The sequence below is a fragment of the Rana temporaria genome, chromosome 13, assembly GCF_905171775.1.
Source record: "Rana temporaria chromosome 13, aRanTem1.1, whole genome shotgun sequence".
Taxonomy (NCBI): Eukaryota; Metazoa; Chordata; class Amphibia; order Anura; family Ranidae; genus Rana; species Rana temporaria.
Genome location: NC_053501.1, coordinates 24,472,820 through 24,493,293, shown reverse-complemented (window position 1 = coordinate 24,493,293; position 20,474 = coordinate 24,472,820). Strand labels below are relative to the sequence as shown.

The following is a 20,474-nucleotide window of genomic DNA, read 5'->3' as shown; positions in this document are numbered from 1 at the left end:
GGAAATCAAGGAAGCGCCACCTAGCGGCCAGCGTAATTATTGCACCCCAAGATACGACGGCGTAGGAGACTTACGCCACTCGTATCTTGGCCAAATCTATGCGTAACTGATTCTATGAATCAGGCGAATAGATACGACGGCGGCCATTCGGACTTACGACGGCGTATCTGGAGATACAACGTCGTAAGTCTTTGTGAATCTGGGCCAAGGAGTGCAGAGTTTGGGGTGCAATACAAAGAGAGTGCAGAGTTCAGCCCTCTTCCACAGACGCTTACCTCTGCATCCCCCATCCACATCTCACTTTCACCCATCTTCAGCTCTGGCCTCTCCATGCAACCCCCCCCCCCCTTCCTTCCTTAAAAGCTCCACTATCGTCCACATGGTCTAATCTGCCACTTCCTTCTCCGCGGAGCTCCAAGTTTTCTTCCTCCCTCGCATTGTCTCATGGGAAATGTGGCCCGCTGTCTTCTGGGACATGTGGGCCATTCACAAAGCGCTGTGCGACTCGCGCATTCGCAGTAGGAAACGGACAGTGAAGCCGCAAGGCTCCACTGCCTGTTTCCCTTAGTTAGGATGGCGGTACTGGCACCCGATCCAATGGAGGGATCGGCCTCGGGGAGCCGACATCGCAGGCTCCCTGGACAGATAAGTGTCCCTATTAAAAGTCAGCAGCTACAGTCATGGGTGTCCGCTGAAATTTTTTCAGGCGGGGGAGCTTCCGCAGTGGCGATACACATTTAACTCTTTCTTCAAACGCTAGCAGGGGTTAAAAGCGCCCTGCTAGCGGCCGAATAGCACAGCTAAAACGATGGTGAAGCGGCACTTTCCCAATAACGCGGCCAGTTGGCAGTGTGAAATAGCTCTTGAGATAATTTAGCTTCACTCCATGCCCATTTAAATATAGCATAGAGAATGTACAGATCCCCCTTCAACACAGAACCCCCCTTCAGCACAAAACCCTCCATTCAGCACATATGGACCCCCCCCTTCAGCACAGCCCCCCCATTCCGCACAGACCCCTCCATTCAGCACAGATGGACCCCCCTTCAGCACAGACGGACCTCCCCTCCCCCCATCCCATTCAGTACCTCAGATCAGCCATCAGCACAGCCAGGTCACAGCATGGTTCCCTCCCCCTGTGTACAAATAAACACTGTAGGGGAAGGCGGCTTCACTCTGCTTGCTGTGTCTGTGTGACATCTGGCCCGGGACCGCTCAGACAGCCCACAGCCGCAAGACTCTTCAACACATTCTCGATTTTCCAGGGGGAGTCAATTGCCCCCCCTTGCCCTATGGAGCGGACGCCCATGGCTACAGTGTTTGTATCTGCTGACTTTAAGAAAAAAAAATTGTGGCTGGAACACTGCTTTAAGCGTTCTCCCTAGTGCTGCTTCCAAAACCAATATACAGACAGGGATAGCATTGGTGGCATTTTACGTCTTGCTTGTGGTTTTCCTTTAACTATATTTTCTCTAGATGTTAAAAGAAAATGAATAGTGTCCTTTTAGCAGAAGATGAATGGCTGTGGGAATGGAAAGGAGATGTGTTCTAAGTGAGGACAGGTTGTACTTGATCTGCAGTTTGCGATATGGTTCACAATGGGCTTGCTTTCCAAGCATGACAATCAGAATTCTATACAATACAAAGAACTACCATCCCTCATCTCTAATGAGTGCACAGGTACCAGTGTGTGCAGGATCTTGGAAATTTGTGGAAAGAGCGTAACGCCACAAGGTTTAAAGTCCTCCCAGCTCCCACTCTGTTCAACGTTCGCCATTCCAACAAAAAAAGATTTATGAGAGCAATGATAGCAAATGATGTGTAAAGAAGCATTTAGCATGCACTACATAACAAAACGTGGCATGTCTTGGCATTGAACAAAAAAAAAAAAATAACTACAAAGGAACTGATGCAGGAAATCATGAAATATGAACTGGTTTGTTATAATTGTCTTTTTTTTTTTGGTATTGGTACACGTCGCCTCTGGATGTTCACATGGCAATTATTTTTGCACCTTTAGGGGCAGATCCACAAAGAAAGTACGCCGGCGTATCTACTGATACGCCGGCGTAATTTCAAATTTCCCGCGTCATATCTTTGTTCTGAATCCTCAAAACAAGATACACAGGCATCTGGGTTAGATCCGACAGGCGTACATCTTCATACGCCTTCGGATCTTAGATGCAATTCTTCGGCGTCCGCTGGGTGGCGTTCCCATCGAATTCAAGTATGCAAATTAGCCATTTCCGACGATCCACGAACGTACGAGCGGCCGTCGCATTTCTTTACGTCGTTTCCAGTCGGCTTTTTCCGGCGTATAGTTAAAGCTGCTATCTGGTGGCGTACGCAATGTTAAGTATGGCCGTCGTTCCCGCGTCAAATTTTTAAAATTTTATTTTGTTTGCGTAAGTCGTCCGTGAATGGGGCTGGATGTAATTTACGTCCACGTCAAAACCAATGCGACGTCATTTAGCGCAATGCACGGCGGGAAATTTAGGGACGGCGCATGCGCAGTTCGTTCAGCGCGGGGACGTGCTTCATTTAAATGAAACACGCCCCCTACTTGCTGCATTTGAATTCCGCAGCGTTACGCCGTGAGAGATACACTACGCCGCCGTAACTTACGGCGCAAATTCTTTCTGGATTCAAAGATTAGAAAAGTAAGTTACAGCGGCGTAGCGTATCTCACATACGCTGCGCCCATGCAAATGTACGAGAATCTTCCCCTTAAAGTGTATCTAAAGCCCACTTCTTGTACAGTATATTACCAAAAGTATTGGGACACCTGCCTTTACACGCACATGAACTTTAATGGCATCCCAGTCTTAGTCCATAGGGTTCAATATTGAGTTGGCCCACCCTATGCAGCTATAAAAGCATCAGCTCTGCAAAGGCTGTCCACAAGGATTAGGATTGTGTCTATGGGAAAGTTTGACCGTTCTTCTAGAAGTGCATTTGTGAGGACAGTCACTAATGTGGATGAGAATGCCTGGCTCACAGTCTCCTCTCGAATTCATCCCAAAGGTGTTTTAGCGGCATGAGGCCAGGACTCTGTGCAGGCCAGTCAAGTTCCTCCACCTCAAACTTGCTCATCCATGTTTTTATGTGCCTTGCTTTATGCACTGGTGCGCAATCATGTTGGAACAGAAAGGGGTCATCCCCAAACTGTTCCCACAATTTTGGGAGCATGAAATTGTCCAAAATGTCTTGGTATGCTGATGCCTTATGTTTTTTTGGGAGACGGCAAACAACCCTCCTCCCTCGGGCCGCCAGTGGAGCGGCACTAGCACAACTACCACCTACCCCCCACTGCGGCGTGGCACTAACACCCCCACCACCACCCACTGTCCTTTGCCCTGGATGTGAGAGCAGCGGTCAGATGTTGCCTTCTTCCAGTGTGGTGGGCTCAGGGAAAGATGCTCCAGTGTCCTCTCCTGGAGCAGCTTCCGCGGTGTCTCCTCTCCGTTTCATACCTGCTTCCCGATTGCCCAGGAGGAGGATCAGTGTTACAACAGTGAATTTTAATTCGCTGTTGCAACACACCTGGGTGGACTCAATTCTCTACGTCCTGAGTCCACTATATTTTGAAGCCTATTAGAGCCTCTGGCCACTGTAATTCATATGCCCGGTGACCAGAAAGGGGCCCGACACATGAATAGGGGGCAGCCGCGGATAGATTCATGCTATGCATGAATCTATCCACTGCATGTAGGGGGTGGCTGGAGAGAGGGGGTGGCGCCCAGGATCCCCTTATGGATGGGCCGACAATGCTTAGGAGTTCCCTTCACTGGAACTAAGGGGCCAAGCCCAACCCCTGAAAAACAACCCCACACCATAATCCCCCTCCACCAAATGATTTGAACCAGTGCACAAAGCAAGGTTCATAAAGACATAGAGACATACTCATTTTCATCTCTATGGTCAACATTCACATGCTATGAATTCCTGTCTACCCTACTGGCTGATATTACTCTATTAAAGATTAGGAGTGGGTTCCATATACTGATTCTGTCACATGTGTTCCTGAAACGCGTTGAGTCCACATGTGAACTGTAATCGGAATTTTTGCATGTTGTGAACCTCTATGTGGAGAGTAATTTTTAATGTCATGTAATGGATTTTTAATAGTACCGTATTTTCCGGCGTATAAGACGACTTTCTGGATGCAAAAAAATGCATCCAAAATCTGGGGTTGTCTTATACGCCTGGGACGGTCTCCGTGTTGCGAGCGTCAATGATTTGAAAGCCGCGCCTTCTCCTCAGACTGTCCTGTGATAGGCGGAACACAAATCTTCCCAGCAGCGCCTCTGTTCTGTGTTCCTCCTATCACAGATGCCTTCTCATCCTCGGACGAGATGAGAAGACGTCCGTGATAGAGAAGACGTCTGTGATAGGCGGAACACAGAACAGAGGTGCTGCTGGGAAAATTTGTGTTCCGCCTATCACAGGACAGTCTGAGGAGAAGGCGCGGCTTTCAAATCATTGACGCTCGCAGCACAGAGACTGTCACCGCCTGCAAGTCGATTCAGAAAAACGTGAGTGATTGCACTGTTCGCACAGTGGGGGACAAGTTCAGGCACAGTGGGGGGCAAGTTCAGGCACAGTGGGGGGCAAGTTCAGGCACAGTGAGGGGCAAGTGATGGCACAGTGAGGGGCAAGTGATGGCACAGAGAGGGGCAAGTGATGGCACAGAGAGGGGCAAGTGATGGCACAGTGAGGGGCAAGTGATGGCATAGTGAGGGGCAAGTGATGGCACAGTGAGGGGCAAGTGATGGCATAGTGAGGGGCAAGTGATGGCACAGTGGGGGCAAGTGATGTCACAGAGAGGGGCAAGTGATGGCATAGTGAGGGGCAAGTGATGGCACAGTGGGGGCAAGTGATGGCACAGTGGGGGCAGGTGATGGCATGTAATGTAATGGCACAGTGAGGAATGTAATGTAATTAGAAAAGGGGGGAACTAAAGCGCTAGCCAATACCCAAAGTGAAGAGTGAAAAATAATAACTTAAAATGAAATAATGAATAAATTAGTGCTGCTCAAATCTAAAATTGCAATAACAACAAATGAGTAATATGAATAAAAGTGATTGATGAGCGCAAAAACAATAGTGTAAAGAAAATTCAATAACAGTGAAACGTCCAATAAGGAATACTCTAATGAAGAGTAAACTCCAAAAGTGATGAAAAAATTAATACCACTTAAGTAACATAAGTGACAAGTAGGCACAATGGATATGAAAAATCCAGTGTGTAAGTATGGTACTAGAAATAAAAGCAAATAGTGAAATAAGTTCATATGTGGCAATTCCAAAAAACAGGAGTGATTAGAGATTCCAAAACGGTGACTGGATGTCCGTGCAGAGTGATGACAACAATCCACAAAAAGCAGCTGAGCTCACAGTGCGCTTACCTCACCCACATGCAATAACAGCATGGTATCTCCACAGATGGAATGTCTCCCGAGAAACGAATCCTCCTCACCTTTCCTGTAGTGACAGTAGCTGGAAGCCTGTATGTTATGGAAATAGCGTCCTTCTGGCTATGTCTGCAGATGCGGTCTTCACAAAGATGGAGGCTCCGTGTGCAGAAACCACATTCAGATGACCCAAAATAAACGGAAAAAAACTCCAATAGTGAAGTAATTCCAGATGGATTTAATAGCGTCCACAAAATAAAACAAAGCAGGGTTCAGTGTAACAAAATCTGAACCAAACGAAACAGCGAGTGAAACGGCTATGTGATCGGGTAGATTCGACACTTCCGGTCACGTCCTTCGATGCCTTACGCGTTGCGTCACGTCACGTGACTTCATCAGAGGCTCTGATGAAGTCACGTGACGCAACGCGTAAGGCATCGAAAGACGTGACCGGAAGTGTCGAATCTACCCGATCACATAGCCGTTTCACTCGCTGTTTCGTTTGGTTCAGATTTTGTTACACTGAACCCTGCTTTGTTTTATTTTGTGGACGCTATTAAATCCATCTGGAATTACTTCACTATTGGAGTTTTTTTCCGTTTATTTTGGGTCATCTGAATGTGGTTTCTGCACACGGAGCCTCCATCTTTGTGAAGACCGCATCTGCAGACATAGCCAGAAGGACGCTATTTCCATAACATACAGGCTTCCAGCTACTGTCACTACAGGAAAGGTGAGGAGGATTCGTTTCTCGGGAGACATTCCATCTGTGGAGATACCATGCTGTTATTGCATGTGGGTGAGGTAAGCGCACTGTGAGCTCAGCTGCTTTTTGTGGATTGTTGTCATCACTCTGCACGGACATCCAGTCACCGTTTTGGAATCTCTAATCACTCCTGTTTTTTGGAATTGCCACATATGAACTTATTTCACTATTTGCTTTTATTTCTAGTACCATACTTACACACTGGATTTTTCATATCCATTGTGCCTACTTGTCACTTATGTTACTTAAGTGGTATTAATTTTTTCATCACTTTTGGAGTTTACTCTTCATTAGAGTATTCCTTATTGGACGTTTCACTGTTATTGAATTTTCTTTACACTATTGTTTTTGCGCTCATCAATCACTTTTATTCAATGTAATGTAATTGCACAGTGAGATCTGAAAAAGCCTGTTTCTGTCAGCGGTTCTGGCTCCCCCTCAGCTTCCAGAAAGACTAGTAAGAAGGGAGTAGTCTTATACGGCGAGTATATCCCAAAACCAAATTTTTTCCTGGAAAATTAGGGGGTCATCTTATACACCCAGTCGTCTTATACGCTGGAAAATACGGTACATAATAAAGTTGTTTTTATGGTGCTCAATTTCTCTTCTATATCTCCACGCCAAGTCCATGTCTACATATTCTGTTCATAGTTGTACATCACTACATCCCTATCAGACATATTTTGCTCCTTAAGTTAAGAACCCCATCTTAGAGGGAGCTCAGAAAGAAGCTGATTTCAGCATTCAGTGCAGCTGGGTCAGTCGGGGAGCAGTAGCAGAGCCAGCATTTTTAGAAACCAATGAGAGTGACGTGTATTCTTTGACAGCGATAAGCATATGTATGCTGGGAAGTGATCCAACTTTAACTAGGAGACTGAGCGCTTCATTAATTAGCCTAACTGTGATGGGAGATGTAGAAATTGCACTTAATGAGTCTTGTCCTGTCAACATTTCAGTAACTGAGTAAAGTCTTCTTCCACTAAGCTAATACTGCCTTCATGTTGGCTTGACATTATGGGTGTCTGCAAGCAAAAGGTAGGCTTTCCTCATTCTCCTCTCCACCAGTGATCAGACTGGAACAATGTAACTTGGAATTAAAGGTTGTAAACCCTTGTGTTTGCATTAAGGTGAAAAAGTACCTACCTGAGCCCTGGAATGTCCCACGGTGGGGATGTCCCTCTGCCCGGGCTTCTCAGCTCTTAATTGGATTGATAGCTCCCGCTGCTGTCAATCAAATCCAATGACGTGGGCAGGGCCGAGTCCTACATTCAGCGTCTATGGACCACGAATGATGGACTCGGGAGCACGCCCGCAAGGTAACCCCCCAAGAGAGCGCTTCTCCTAGGGGTGTTATACGATGCGGGGAGGAGCCGCGAGAGCCGCAGAGATACCCTAGAAGTCGGTGTTCAGGGCCACTCTGTGCAAAACAAACTGCACAGTGGAGGTAAGTATGACATGTTTGTTGTTTAAAAAAAAAATCTAAGCTTTACAACCACTTTAAGGTGTGAGGCTGCAGCAGGGCTGATCTGTGTCATTTGTGAACACCACTAAGAACTGAACAGGTACTAGGATTTGATAAAGGAGAGAACTAAGGGCTAGTTTTTGGACTTTTTAGGCACGATTTGGTTGGTCAGAATATATTTACGCAAGAAAAGATTTTTTCTAAAAAATAGATTTGTTTATTTAGATATAAAATATCGTAATATGTAGAACAAAATAAAGAAGAAAAAGTATTGCCGTTTCCAGCACAAAAAACTATCTAAAAGGCTAACTAGGCAAGCCTATCCATAAACAATGACAGGAATTTGTACATAAAATATAACAATGTATCAACAATGAAGTTGAACACTTCCAAAGAGATTTGGAATAAGGTGCATAAATGTGATTAGTAGTCCTGTCGCGTTGTGGAAATGCAGGCAAAGATATGTCTGTTTTTACCTTATAATATCCACATGCACACTACATGTGAGGATATTGTCATCTCTTCTCTTTCAGGTACTAGGATTTACATTGTCTGACATGCTTACAAGCTTATAAACTGTTGTATAATTTTATAATTTTGTATAATTTTTCTGCTGGACTACAAAACACAACCTCTCTTTTGTTGCTCTCAAAATGTATGGAGGAAGGTGCTCTGGTCTGATGAGACTAAAATGTAACTTTTTGGCCATCAAAGAAAACGCTATGTCTGGAGCAAACCCAACACATCACATCACCCAAAGAACACCATCCCCACTGTGAAACAGGGCGGTGGCAGCATCATGCTGTGGGGATGTTTTTCAGCAGTCGGGACTGGGAAACTGGTCAGAGTTGAGGGAAAGATGGATGGTGCTAAATACAGGGATATTCCTGAGCAAAACCTGTAGCACTCTGTGTGTGATTTGAGGCTAGGACGGAGGTTCACCTTCCAGCAGGACAATGACCCCAAACACACTGCTAAAGCAACACTTGAGTGGTTTAAGGGGAAACATGTAAATGTGTTGGAATGGCCTAGTCAAAGCCCAGACCCATAGGCGTGCGCACAGGGTGCGCCAGGTGTGCCCAGGCACACCCTAATCACCCTGTGTTGCACAGATTCCCTCTGCTGCTTGGCTGCAGAGAAAGGGACTTGGGAATCTCTGTCCTCAGCCCCTTTCTCTGTCTGAAAAGTAAGATATCAGGGGTCTGTTTAGGCCCCTGATATCTCCCCAAAGCCCCCCAATGGTGATCCTAAAAAATTGTAAAAGAAAATAAAAAATTATTGTAAAAAAATATTGCAAAAAATAATAAAGAATTTTTTTTTGTAAAAACCACTGCTTGTAGGCGCCATATAGAGCCGAGTCTAAGTTCGTATATTTTCGGAATGCGTGACGCGCCTTATCCCCACGTCAATCATCTACGCCTCTTCATAAGAACGCCTACTCCCGGCAGTAGTGAGAACCCGGGTGAAAAAGAACTATAAGACGGTATGTACAGCGGAAAAAATAAAAATACCAGCATACTGTACATGTCGGAAGTATGCTGGATTTAATGGTATATAATTGTTTTAGGGTGAACCTTCGCTTTAAAATAGTAGATGAATATATGTTTAATTCTATCAACTATTTATACTTTAATTCTTGGGAGTAGGTGCGTAAATTGGGTCCAGGCTGGTAGGGGCCCCAATACATGAATTTGCACAGGGGCCCATGATGCTGTTATGTTGGATATGATTGGCTGTAGGGCAACAACTACGTTAGAGAAAAGATTGATATGGCCAGCTAAAAGCTTACTTGATATCCAGTAACTCTACTTTTGTTTCTCTTACAGGAGCCAGTCACCCCTCTCACAATGTCTGAAAATTCCACAACATCAGTTAAGTCGTGTTTTGCCATTGAAGGCTTTCGATGGCTGTTCGAATACCAACCAGTCTACATGTGGCTCATCTTCATCTTGGGATTCATAGAAAATGCATTTGTCATTTCAGTCTATTTGTTTCATAAAAGTCGCTGCACTGTAGCTGAGATCTATCTGGGGAATATGGCAGCTGCGGACTTGGTTTTCATCAGTGGCCTACCCTTCTGGGCCATTTCCATATCTAGAGGGTTCTCCTGGCCGTTTGGTGATTTCTTATGTGTTGCTGTGAACACCGTGATCATGTTAAACCTCTTTGCCAGCATCTACTTCTTGTTGATGGTCAGCATTGATCGATACTTGGCTTTAGTGAAGACCATGTCTGTCGGTCGGATGAGAAGACCTTGGTGGGCCAAAGTGATCTGCGCCATGATTTGGACCTTCGCGGTAGTTGTGAGCTTACCAAAAATTATTTTCCGAAAAGTTTACTTTGTCCATGAGTTAAACATCACTGCATGCATCATAAAACATCCATCGAACGAGTGGATTCTTGTAAACAATATCATCTTAAACGTTATTGGTTTCTTGATACCTGTAATAGTCATTGGATTTTGCTCCTTCCAGATTATAAATGTCCTGAGAAATAACACCATGCAGAAATTTAAGGAAATTAACAATGAAAAAAGAGCCACGTTGTTGGTTTTATCCGTGTTGCTGGTCTTTATAGCCTGTTGGCTTCCATTCCAAATATCGACTTTTATAGACACGTTGCTGCAGTTGAAGGTCTTCCAGGATGAGTGTTCTGTAAAACAGCCCAATGAAATCTTTAACCAAATATCGACCTACATTGGCTTCAGTAACAGCTGCATCAATCCACTCTTGTATGTAATTGTCGGAAACAATTTTAGAAAGAAAGCATTAGAGGTCTACCGGCCACTGGTGCCGGAAAGGCTCAGGACAAGGAGCCCTTCCGTTCAAACAAATTATTCCATGGACACAATGCAATCTTCCTTTTATCTGGATTGTCAGAAAAAGAAGTCCATCTCTTGAGTGCACAAATCTGGAGTTTTGCTTTAAAGGGATTTTCTCAGTGATCCAGTAAGCTGTGTACGTTGGAAGGTCGATCCCTTTGGACCTCTAACATTAGAAAGGCTTAATGCAAAAGAGTAAAAATGCATCAGTTATCTACATACTTGCAGTGAACATTCGGTACTGCAACTTTTTTTCTGCTCTTTAAAGTATAGTTCTAAATTTATTTTTTAGTTTACTTGTCATCATTCCTTACTGCAGACAGTTTTTTAAGCAAATCATTTTTTGAATTTTTTTATTTGTTTCATTTCTCACTTGGAGATCTTTGAGTTCTTCCTGTTGCAGAAAGACAACACATAGCCACTGCCTTGCTTGGCTGCAGCATTGTCAGCTTGCCATGTTATTCACTCCTATAGTTGGCCGTCGGGTTACCTATCAGGTCTACCAGAGAGGCAGCCCATCAGCCAACTGAAGGAGCCTGCATGGCAATATGAATGCTACCTTTTAAGGCAGTGGGAACCTGTGTAAAGCTTTGGGTCTTCGCTCAGGCTTTTATAGCCATGTCCGATGGGTGCAGGCTGAGTGAGGAGTCAGTTCTGACTCTATGCACTTTGGAGGCTAAGGAAATATCCCAAACTCCATATACGGTGCAAGCCTGTCCATCACACCAGTGATAACAGCCTCAGCCCTGCTCCATCTAAGCCCTTCCCTGACGTGTTTCGCCCAGCAGGGCACACTGCATTGGGGATATGGCTTAGACACAGCTGGGCTGAGACTACTATCACTTGTGTGATGAACGGGTTTGCACAGTGTGCGGCACTAGGGATATTTTCTTTACCTACAGATTTCAAGGCAGTGGCTTAGCGTTGTCTGCCTGCAACAGAAAGTGCTGTTACTGGCAGGATCTCCAGGTATAAAACGTTGTCATAAAAATGTATATACAGTGAGGTATGATGCCAAACAAATTGAAAAATTGATTAAGGCCGCGTACACACGGTCGAACATGTCCGCTGAAACTGGTCCACGGACCAGTTTCCGCGGACATGTCCGACCGTGTGTACGGCCTAGCGGACAGGTTTCCAGCGGACAAAAATTTCTTAGCAAGCTAAGAAACTTGTCCGCTGGAAACATGTCCGTCGGACATGTCCGATGGTTAGTACACCTAATCGGACATGTCCGCTGGTTATGACGTGTAACCAGCGTCCCGAAATCCCGCGCATGCGTCAAATTGATTTGATGCATGCATGGAAGCATTGCACTTCCATGTTTGAGAACGTCAGTGTCTTCTACGTCACCGTGTTCTCTGTCCGCGGGGATTTTGGTCTGATGGTGTGTACACACATCAGACTAAAAGCTCCCAGGAGACATGTCCGATGAAAACGGTCCGCGGACCGTTTTCATCGGACATGTCTCCTCGTGTGTACGGGGCCTTAGGGTTTACATAAACTTTAAAGCTCAACTCCAGCAAAAACCCTTTGTTTTATACAGTGTTGAAGCCTCTGCTGGGTTTTTATGAGCATTAGGCCAGAAATCGATGACAATTTTTATCAAGATACAGACAAAAACAAAATGACAATTTTAGGAAAGTGGGTAAGAGTTAGAACGTCAAACAACATTTGAACTGATAACTGAGCCATTCTGATAAGTCTAGTATGGGAATCACAGGGACAGGAAGTGAGGGAAAATCTCCTCAATAATGGTTCACAGACAAAAATAAAAATCTGACATAAATTTTTAACAAGGGGTATATGAGTTTTAGACCAGCACAGTAACCTGAGAGGGTGCTAGGAAGTCCTAGCTCTTGTCCCAGCTGTTCTTTCTTTTTTGTTCCATGAGGGCCTATAGAACAGGATCTGAATAGGACTTTGTTAAAATAGTTGTTTCTCATCAAGAGCAGTTAACCAACAGGCTATGACTGCCATACAGTACATTAAAGAACCCAAAAGGTTGCAATACAAGAGAAAATAAGTCAAATAAATCCCCTCTTTTTGTAATGAGAAGCTAACCCCTATCAGATCCAGAAACCCGCTGGCAGGCATATTGCTTTTTCTGCTCTCCAGAAGCCTATTGAGGAATTGCAAGATGACCTCAGTTTTAGGCTAATACCGCTTACACACGATCGGAAATTCCGTCAAGAAATTTTTTTTCCGACTGAATCATGGCTGAAACTTGTGTTGCACACACTCTGTCACACAAAATTCCGACCGTCAAGGACGCGGTGCCGTACAACACTACAACGAGCCGAGAAAAATTAAGTTCAATGATTGAATTTCCGACAAAAACTTTTGTTGTCTGAAAAATTGAGAACCAGCTCTCAATTTTTTGTTGGCGGAAATTCTGACAGCAAAAGTCCGATGGAGCATAAACACAGTCGGAATTTCCGTTCAAAAGCTCCCATTGGACTTTTGCTGTCGGAATTTCCAATCGTGTGTACAGGGCATTAGAGGTATAATTTCTGCCGCAGCATGTGTACACCCCAAACCTCTGCCTCTGTAGCTAAAAGGGGTAGCGGTTGGGGGAGGGTAAAAGCACGGCTCAACCATGGGATTCCACCACCTCCCAATTGCTAATGTGAATGAGCCCTAAAACATGCTGGCAAGGGGCAGATTTTTCTACTAGGCTAAGGCTGAACTGTAGTACTTTTCCCACCTTTTGTATACACCCAGAGCAGTGGTCTTCAAACTGCGGCCCAGGGGCTGGATGTGGCCCTTTGCTTGCCTTTATCTGGCCCTTGAGGCACTATTTCACCAACTGACATTAATGATAGAGCATCATTCTCTCTACTGATACCATCAATGGGGCATTATTCCTCCCACTGATATCAATGATGGGGCACTGATGCTGGGGAATTTTCTACTTCCACTGGCCACAGTCCAGTCCCCTTAAAGCCTTTAGCTTATTAAAACTGAAAGTTCAGTTGGGTTTTAACCACTTGACACCCGCACGCCGTCATATGACGTCCAAAACGGGGACCTGTTATCCTGGGTGGACGTCATATGACGTGATGGGCTTTGCGGGGGGATATCTCAATGATGCCTGCACCCGGAGGCATCATTGAGATATCATTTTTTAGCGGCGGCGATCCTGCGCACCGTAAGAACGATCATAGCGGCGGTTCCGCCGCTAGATCGTTCTTACAGGCGGCGGGAGGGGACATCCCCCCCCTCCCGCCGCCATCCGGTGCTTCTCCGGGCTCTCCCGTCCCACCGGGGGCCCGGAGAGATGATCGCCGTCCGCCGGATGTTTGCCATAGAGAAGACTGGTGACCATCTGGTCACCAGTCATCTCTATGACCGTCGGAGGCCCGGACGCGATGTGATGACGTCACGCCCGGGTCCCCGTAAGTAAACAAACCGCAATTGCGGCTAGTTTGAATGAGATCTGTGAATTTTTTTTCACGATCTCATTCTTTCCAGCCTGCAGGAGAGATGTGGGGTCTTATTGACCCCGCATCTCTCCTTAAAGAGGACCTGTCACACACATTCCTATTACAAGGGATGTTTACATTCCTTGTAATAGGAATAAAAGCGATTGAAAAAAAAAAAGTGTAAAAAAAAGTGTAAAAAATAAAGAAATAAGTAAAAAAAAAAAAAAAAAATAATAATAAAAAAATTAAAATGCCCCTGTCCCCGGTAGCTCGCGCTCAGAAGCGTACGCACACGTAAGTCCCGCCCACGTATGTAAACGTCGTTCAAACCACACATGTGAGGTGTCGCCGCGTGCGTTAGAGCGTGTGCAACAATTCTAGCACTAGACCTCCTCTGTAACTCTAAACTGGCAACCTGTAAAAATTTTAAAGTGTCGCCTATGGAGATTTTAAAGTAACGAAGTTTGGCGCCATTCCATGAGTGTACGCAATTTTAAAGCGTGACATGTTAGGTATCTAGTTACTCGGCGTAACATCATCTTTCATATTTTACCAAAAAATTGGGCTAACGTTACTGTTTTGTTATTTTTTAATTTATGAAACCATTTTTTTTACAAAAAAAAGCAGTTTAAAAAATTATTGCGCAAATACGGTGCAAGATAAAAAGTTGCAATGACCGCCATTTTGGGTGTCTGCTAAAAAAACATATATAATGTTTGGGGGTTCTGAGTAATTTTCTAGCAAAAGAATGATGATTTGTACATGTAGGAAAGAAGTGCCAGAATAGGCCCGGGAAGGAGGTGGGTTTTAAAGCCCTGTATTGAAGTGGTTAAAGACAATTTGAATAGATCATTCAGGTAGGCTTTTGCATGACAAAGACTTCATACATTTAAAGAAAATTGTACAGTAAGATTGTAACATTTATGGCCAGTTGAACAGCCTTGAGGAAAGGGAAGTCTACAGAACCAAAGTCCTACCTATGCATGGATTGGATAAGACTGAAAGGATACAGTGTACTTCTTTATTATGTTAGAAAAGGCCCCTCGGGGGCGGCGGTCATCTGGACATTTGGTGGAACCAGTCCTTGAAGATGGCTGCCTCTGCCGCATAAAGTTGGACGCACAAAGACTAATCCTGCCTTTCTTCTCATGTATGGTCCAGCTGAATGGATTTTTCTCAAGCCCCCTTGATTTCAGACAACTGGAATTGCATTTGTTAAAAGCCAAGGTCCACAAACCTATTCAGAAGTGACCTGCCTGGGCCATTCTCCGATTTCCAGTCCTACATAGAATGGCTATTTTCATAAGTGAAATAGGATGGACTGCAGCACTTCCCGTCTTGTACATAACAATGAACTCTGAGCAATGTCAACCACACCTCTTCATTGCTGGCATTATTATTCTGACTGTAAATTTGCGTCTTTTTTTTATTTTTATTGTGTTAAATGCTTTTTTATTTATATTTTAAGTGTTTATTTTAAATGTTTTCCTGCTTTTATAAGGGGCAGACAGGACGGAGATGTAGGAGGAAATTTGCCCCCCTGGGCCAGTACTATGAAAATATGTTTGGTTGGTGGAGTAACAATAGCCAAATCAGCCAGCACAGCTCCTATGGAGCCAAAGGGTGGAAGGGGGCCCCATTAGGGGGGGGGGGGGTTCTTGAGGCAATTAAAAATTTAGGAAATCTGTATGTATGGGGATATTACACAAATCCACTACTGTATCATTAAAGTGGAAGTTCAGTCAAAAACAAACTATACTTAAATGCTGCGTACAGTGCCGATCCTGACCTCCATGGGGTCCTAAGCACCCGGGGGGGGGGGGGCTGCCAACAGTGACATGTCATATTAAAGATTAAAGTTGAGAAGCGGGGGGAGGGGTGTTCTGCTGTCAGAAATTACATCTTACATTAAAGGGTCACTAAAGGAAAAAAAATGTTTTGCTGAAATGACTGTTTACAGGGTATAGAGACATAATAGTTAACTGATTCCTTTTAAAAGTGATTAAAAATAGATAAAAACCAATCATATAATGTACCTGCAGTTTAGTTTTGTTTTTGCTGTTGTTTCCTGGTTCTCTGATGTACAGAGAGCCAATAGAGGGCAGTCAGCCAATAGAGGGCAGTGATACTTTGTCTAAAACTCCTCAGCACCAATCCAGTTTCGTTTTACACACAGTAATCACACCTCCTTGATTAGTCACCACCGTGAGAAATCTCCCAGTACTGTGGTGATCAGGAAACAGACAACCAGGAAGTGTCCAGAACAGAGAGGAATTACAGCAACATCAAAGCAAAAACGAACAATGAGGACATGAAACCAGGACTGCAGTAAGGTAAAGGAAGCTATTTAGCTAAAAAAAAATTCCTTTAGTGACCCTTTAAAGTGAGAAGTGGGGGGGTGCTGACTTCTTACCTCTTCTCCCATGCAGCCAGTGAGTTGAGAAGCGGGGTGAGGGGCCGAAAAGCACTTCTCACCAGGTCAGGCCTCTAGTAATTTGGGGGGCCCTCCGCAGCTTTGCGAGGCCCTAATCGGCTTGCATAGTGGGCCTATAGGGCGGATCGGCCCTGGTTGCGTACACACTATCGGAATTGCCAGCCGGAGAGGAGAGGAGGGAAGCCGGGAGTGCTGTGGGGAAAAGGGGTAAATAGGGGGGCCCGGATAGCAGATGGAAGGGGTACATATGTTAGGACCAATCTCCCTACAGTGCAGCCAGAGGGAGAAATAGGAAAAGAAGCTGGCAGTGCTGCAGGGGTTGGCAGAAGAGGAATGGTGGCTGCAATAAGACAGTACAGCTGGCTCTCCTGCTCAGCAGGTGCCTTGTTCCCCCTTTTAAACTGATCCTGCACAGGACCGGGGACCCGGCGGCGGTGCAGTGAGAATCTGGGTTCTGCGAGTCACAGGAAAAGTTGAGGCAGCATGGTCTCTACTGCCCTCCATCCAGCTCAGGCTCCGAGGAACCTATGTTGCTAAAGTAGCTCACAGCTTATGGATGGGAATGCACTTTAGTCTTTTCTCCTTGGATGCCAAAGGATTTCATCACTCATCTTGCCCGTCAAACTTCTGTTACGGTAAGCCTGTATTCAAACAAGGTCCATTTGCATTATTTTTCAACTTCTCCTGTTCCTCCAGGAAGCCTAGGGCCACGGTAAGTGTCAGGGACAATTTCCTCAAAGGAGATGGAGGGACATCTGTTTCCCCATCTCCTCTCCTCTGTGACGAATGAACCCGGAAGCGACAATGATTCCCAGTTACATACAGCCAGGAAAGTAACTAACCAAGCATGATCTTTACTTGTTTAGTTGCTTTGGAAGGCAGGGGAGACACCAGGGATCCAATAGACTGCCTCCATAAAGAGGACCTTTTACTACCCAAAGCTATTGCAAGGGGAATTGTTAGGCCCCTTGAGATAAAAAATAAAATAGAAAAAGTGCAGCGCAAAACTCAAATATATAAATGATACTGGTATACTCAAACACCAATACCATAAGTGTGAATATAAATATGCAGAAAAAAAAAAAAAAAAAAAAAAAAAAAAAAAAAAAAAAAAAATATATATATATATATATATATATATATATAAAAAATTAAATACAATTCAAACAAACAGTCCAAAAGTCCATAAGTGTCAGAAGATGAGTGAATTAAACGAAAATAAATCTCCACCACGTGACAATCCACCAAAATTTTGAAGTGATCCCTCCACCGTTGTAGATGGCTACTCTCACCTTCATATATGGACCACTGAGTTAACAGATGGTCAATAAAGCAAATCAAATAGGCAGGTCATGAACAGGAACCAGGCTGATGTATTAGATCCTCATAAGACAACCAAACCGCAAAGGACAGGTGCATGTAAAGAGATAATCACATACTAAGTGCTCACTGTTGCAATGTGTGGATTTATTCTTTAAAAGAAGCAAAAGTCAGGCTACTCACATTTGGCCAGACAAAAAACGGCATGAAGTAACAATCTTTAGGAATGAACAGCAGATGAGCGACGTGATGTTTCAGGCTCCTAAACCACCGGACGCGTTACGTTATATCAACTTCATGCCGTTTTTTATCTGGCCAAATGTGAGTAGCCTGACTTTTGCTTCTTTTAAAGAATAAATCCACACATTGCAACAGTGAGCACTTAGTATGTGATTATCTCTTTACATGCACCTGTCCTTTGCGGTTTGGTTGTCTTATGAGGATCTAATACATCAGCCTGGTTCCTGTTCATGACCTGCCTATTTGATTTGCTTTATTGACCATCTGTTAACTCAGTGGTCCATATATGAAGGTGAGAGTAGCCATCTACAACGGTGGAGGGATCACTTCAAAATTTTGGTGGATTGTCACGTGGTGGAGATTTATTTTCGTTTAATTCACTCATCTTCTGACACTTATGGACTTTTGGACTGTTTGTTTGAATTGTATTTAATTTTTTATATATATATATATATATATATATATATTTTTTTTTTTTTTTTTTTTTTTTTTTTTTTTTTTTTTTTTTTTTTTTTTTTTTTTTTTTCTGCATATTTATATTCACACTTATGGTATTGGTGTTTGAGTATACCAGTATCATTTATATATTTGAGTTTTGCGCTGCACTTTTTCTATTTTATTTTTTACTTGCTTAGGATTTTTGCGAATTTCCCTTAGTGTTCAGCTGGCATTACCAGTGATCTGAACCCTGGGGGTCTGTATCACATAAATACACTTTTAATATCATAATTTTTTGATCTATATATTTGCGCTGATTGCACCTTGTTTTTTATATATTTTTGCCCTTGAGATAAATGCAAAAAAAAAAAAAATGTAAAACGTGTAAAAAAAAAAAAAATTAAATAAAAAAAAAAAAAAAAAAATATCAAAACACCTCCATTCCTCCACTTATATGCGAATGCAAACAAATGCATGAGCTCGTAAACAGTGATTGTACCACACATGTGAGGTATTGCTGCAAACATCGGAGTGAGAACAATAATTCTAAGGCCATAACTTCTGACTAATCCTAAAAGGGGTAGGCAACCAGCAGGCCTCCAGCTGTTGTGGAACTACATTACCCATGAGGCATTGCAAGGCTGGCAGTTACAATTGATCCCAGAGTCATGATGGAAATTGTAGTTCTGCAACAGCTGGAGGGCCCCCAGGTTGCCTATCCCTGCTCTAAACTGATAAACTGTAAAGGCTTTAAAAGCTTTTAAAGGGGTGTTCCAGCCTTTTTTTAAGTTTATTAAAAGTCAGCAGCTACAAAAAGTGTAGCTGCTGGCTTTTAATAAACAGACACTTACCTGCTCCACGGCTCCAGCTCCTCGCCAGCCGGGGCTCCGCTCCTCGCCCCCCCCTCACCGGCCGGCGTCTTCATTCCTAGTGTGGGCACCCGGCAGTGACAGCTTTCGGCTTCACGGCCGGGCACCCACTGCGCATGCGCGAGCGGCGCGGTCCGATTGGACAGGCGCTCGCCTACAGGGAGGGGCTGCAATAAGGCGATTAAGCTAATCGCCTTACCAGTCCCTCGGTGGAAGGAGGAAGTGGGACAGGAAGTCCCCTTCTCCTGAAGCCCCCACTCCCCCCCCCCAAAAAATTACATGCCAAATGTGGCATGTAAGGGGGCGAGGAGTGGGTTAAGCGGAAGTTCCATTTTTAGGTGGAACTCTGCTTTAACACTTCCCCTATGGACAATTTTAGGTCTTGTCGTTTATCACCATTTTACAGGCATGCGAAATCTTAATATGTTTGGTATATATTCACTCAGCACAGCATCATCTTCAATATTGTACCAAAAAATGGGGTATTCTATTGTGTATTTTTTCCCCGAAAATTTGCATTTGTTGCGCAAATAAGTGATAAAATTGCATTAGCCGCCATTTTATTCTCAAGGGCCTTTTCTTTCAGAAAATATATAATGTTTGGGAGTTCTAAGTAATTTTGTAGCAAAAAATGTGTGTGTGAAAATGTTTTAACTTGCCCTGGACAGCAAGTGGTTAAGGTTTATGTCCAGCCGAAAATATATTTTAGTAGTTGTAGACTGAGTAGTAAAGGTGTAGAATCTCTGTTGAGTTTTTACCATTATCCAAAGTTTCATAAGGGCCCATTCACTCCATTGCGATGTATTAGCACACGTGCATTAAGGGAACTCATTATTGGCTGCCTATTGCACAAAAAAGATTCATGTAGCATTTATACCATAATGAGGGGTGTGAGCAGGCCCATCCATACAGAGATTTTTCTTCACTTGCTGTCCTGCTGACAGGGGTTCTAGCCTTAGATAACATTAGGTTATCAAACAAGTTGGCAATAGAATAAGACATAATGCTCTTTGCTTCAATCAAATTTAAAGAAATGTAATAAAAAATTATGTAATGTGTAAAAAAAAAAAAAAATTATAGTGGGGTCCTTTTTTTTAGTACTCGCCGATACCAATTACCGATACCTGCCACAACTTTTTTGTTTACACTTCAGCTGCCAGCAATGGTACAATGCATTGAAAAGTTATTTTACAAATTAAATCAATTTTTTTCAATGTAAAATGTGTAAATATATGTTAAATGTGTAAAAATATTAATGAACAAAGCAAACAAATGTTTTTTTTTT

The 20,474-nt window shown here is 43.8% G+C and overlaps 1 protein-coding gene across 1 annotated transcript in view; it reads left to right on the top strand.

Moving 5' to 3' along the window:
- The window catches only part of LOC120920425 (B2 bradykinin receptor-like), a 32,503-nt gene extending 21,029 nt beyond the window's left edge, over positions 1-11,474 (top strand). The window contains exon 2 of the mRNA XM_040332514.1: positions 9,469-11,474. Coding sequence (XP_040188448.1) covers positions 9,469-10,542 — 1,074 coding nt within the window. The 3' untranslated portion in view covers positions 10,543-11,474. The remainder of the gene's footprint in view (positions 1-9,468) is intronic.
- Positions 11,475-20,474: the final 9,000 nt, after the last annotated feature.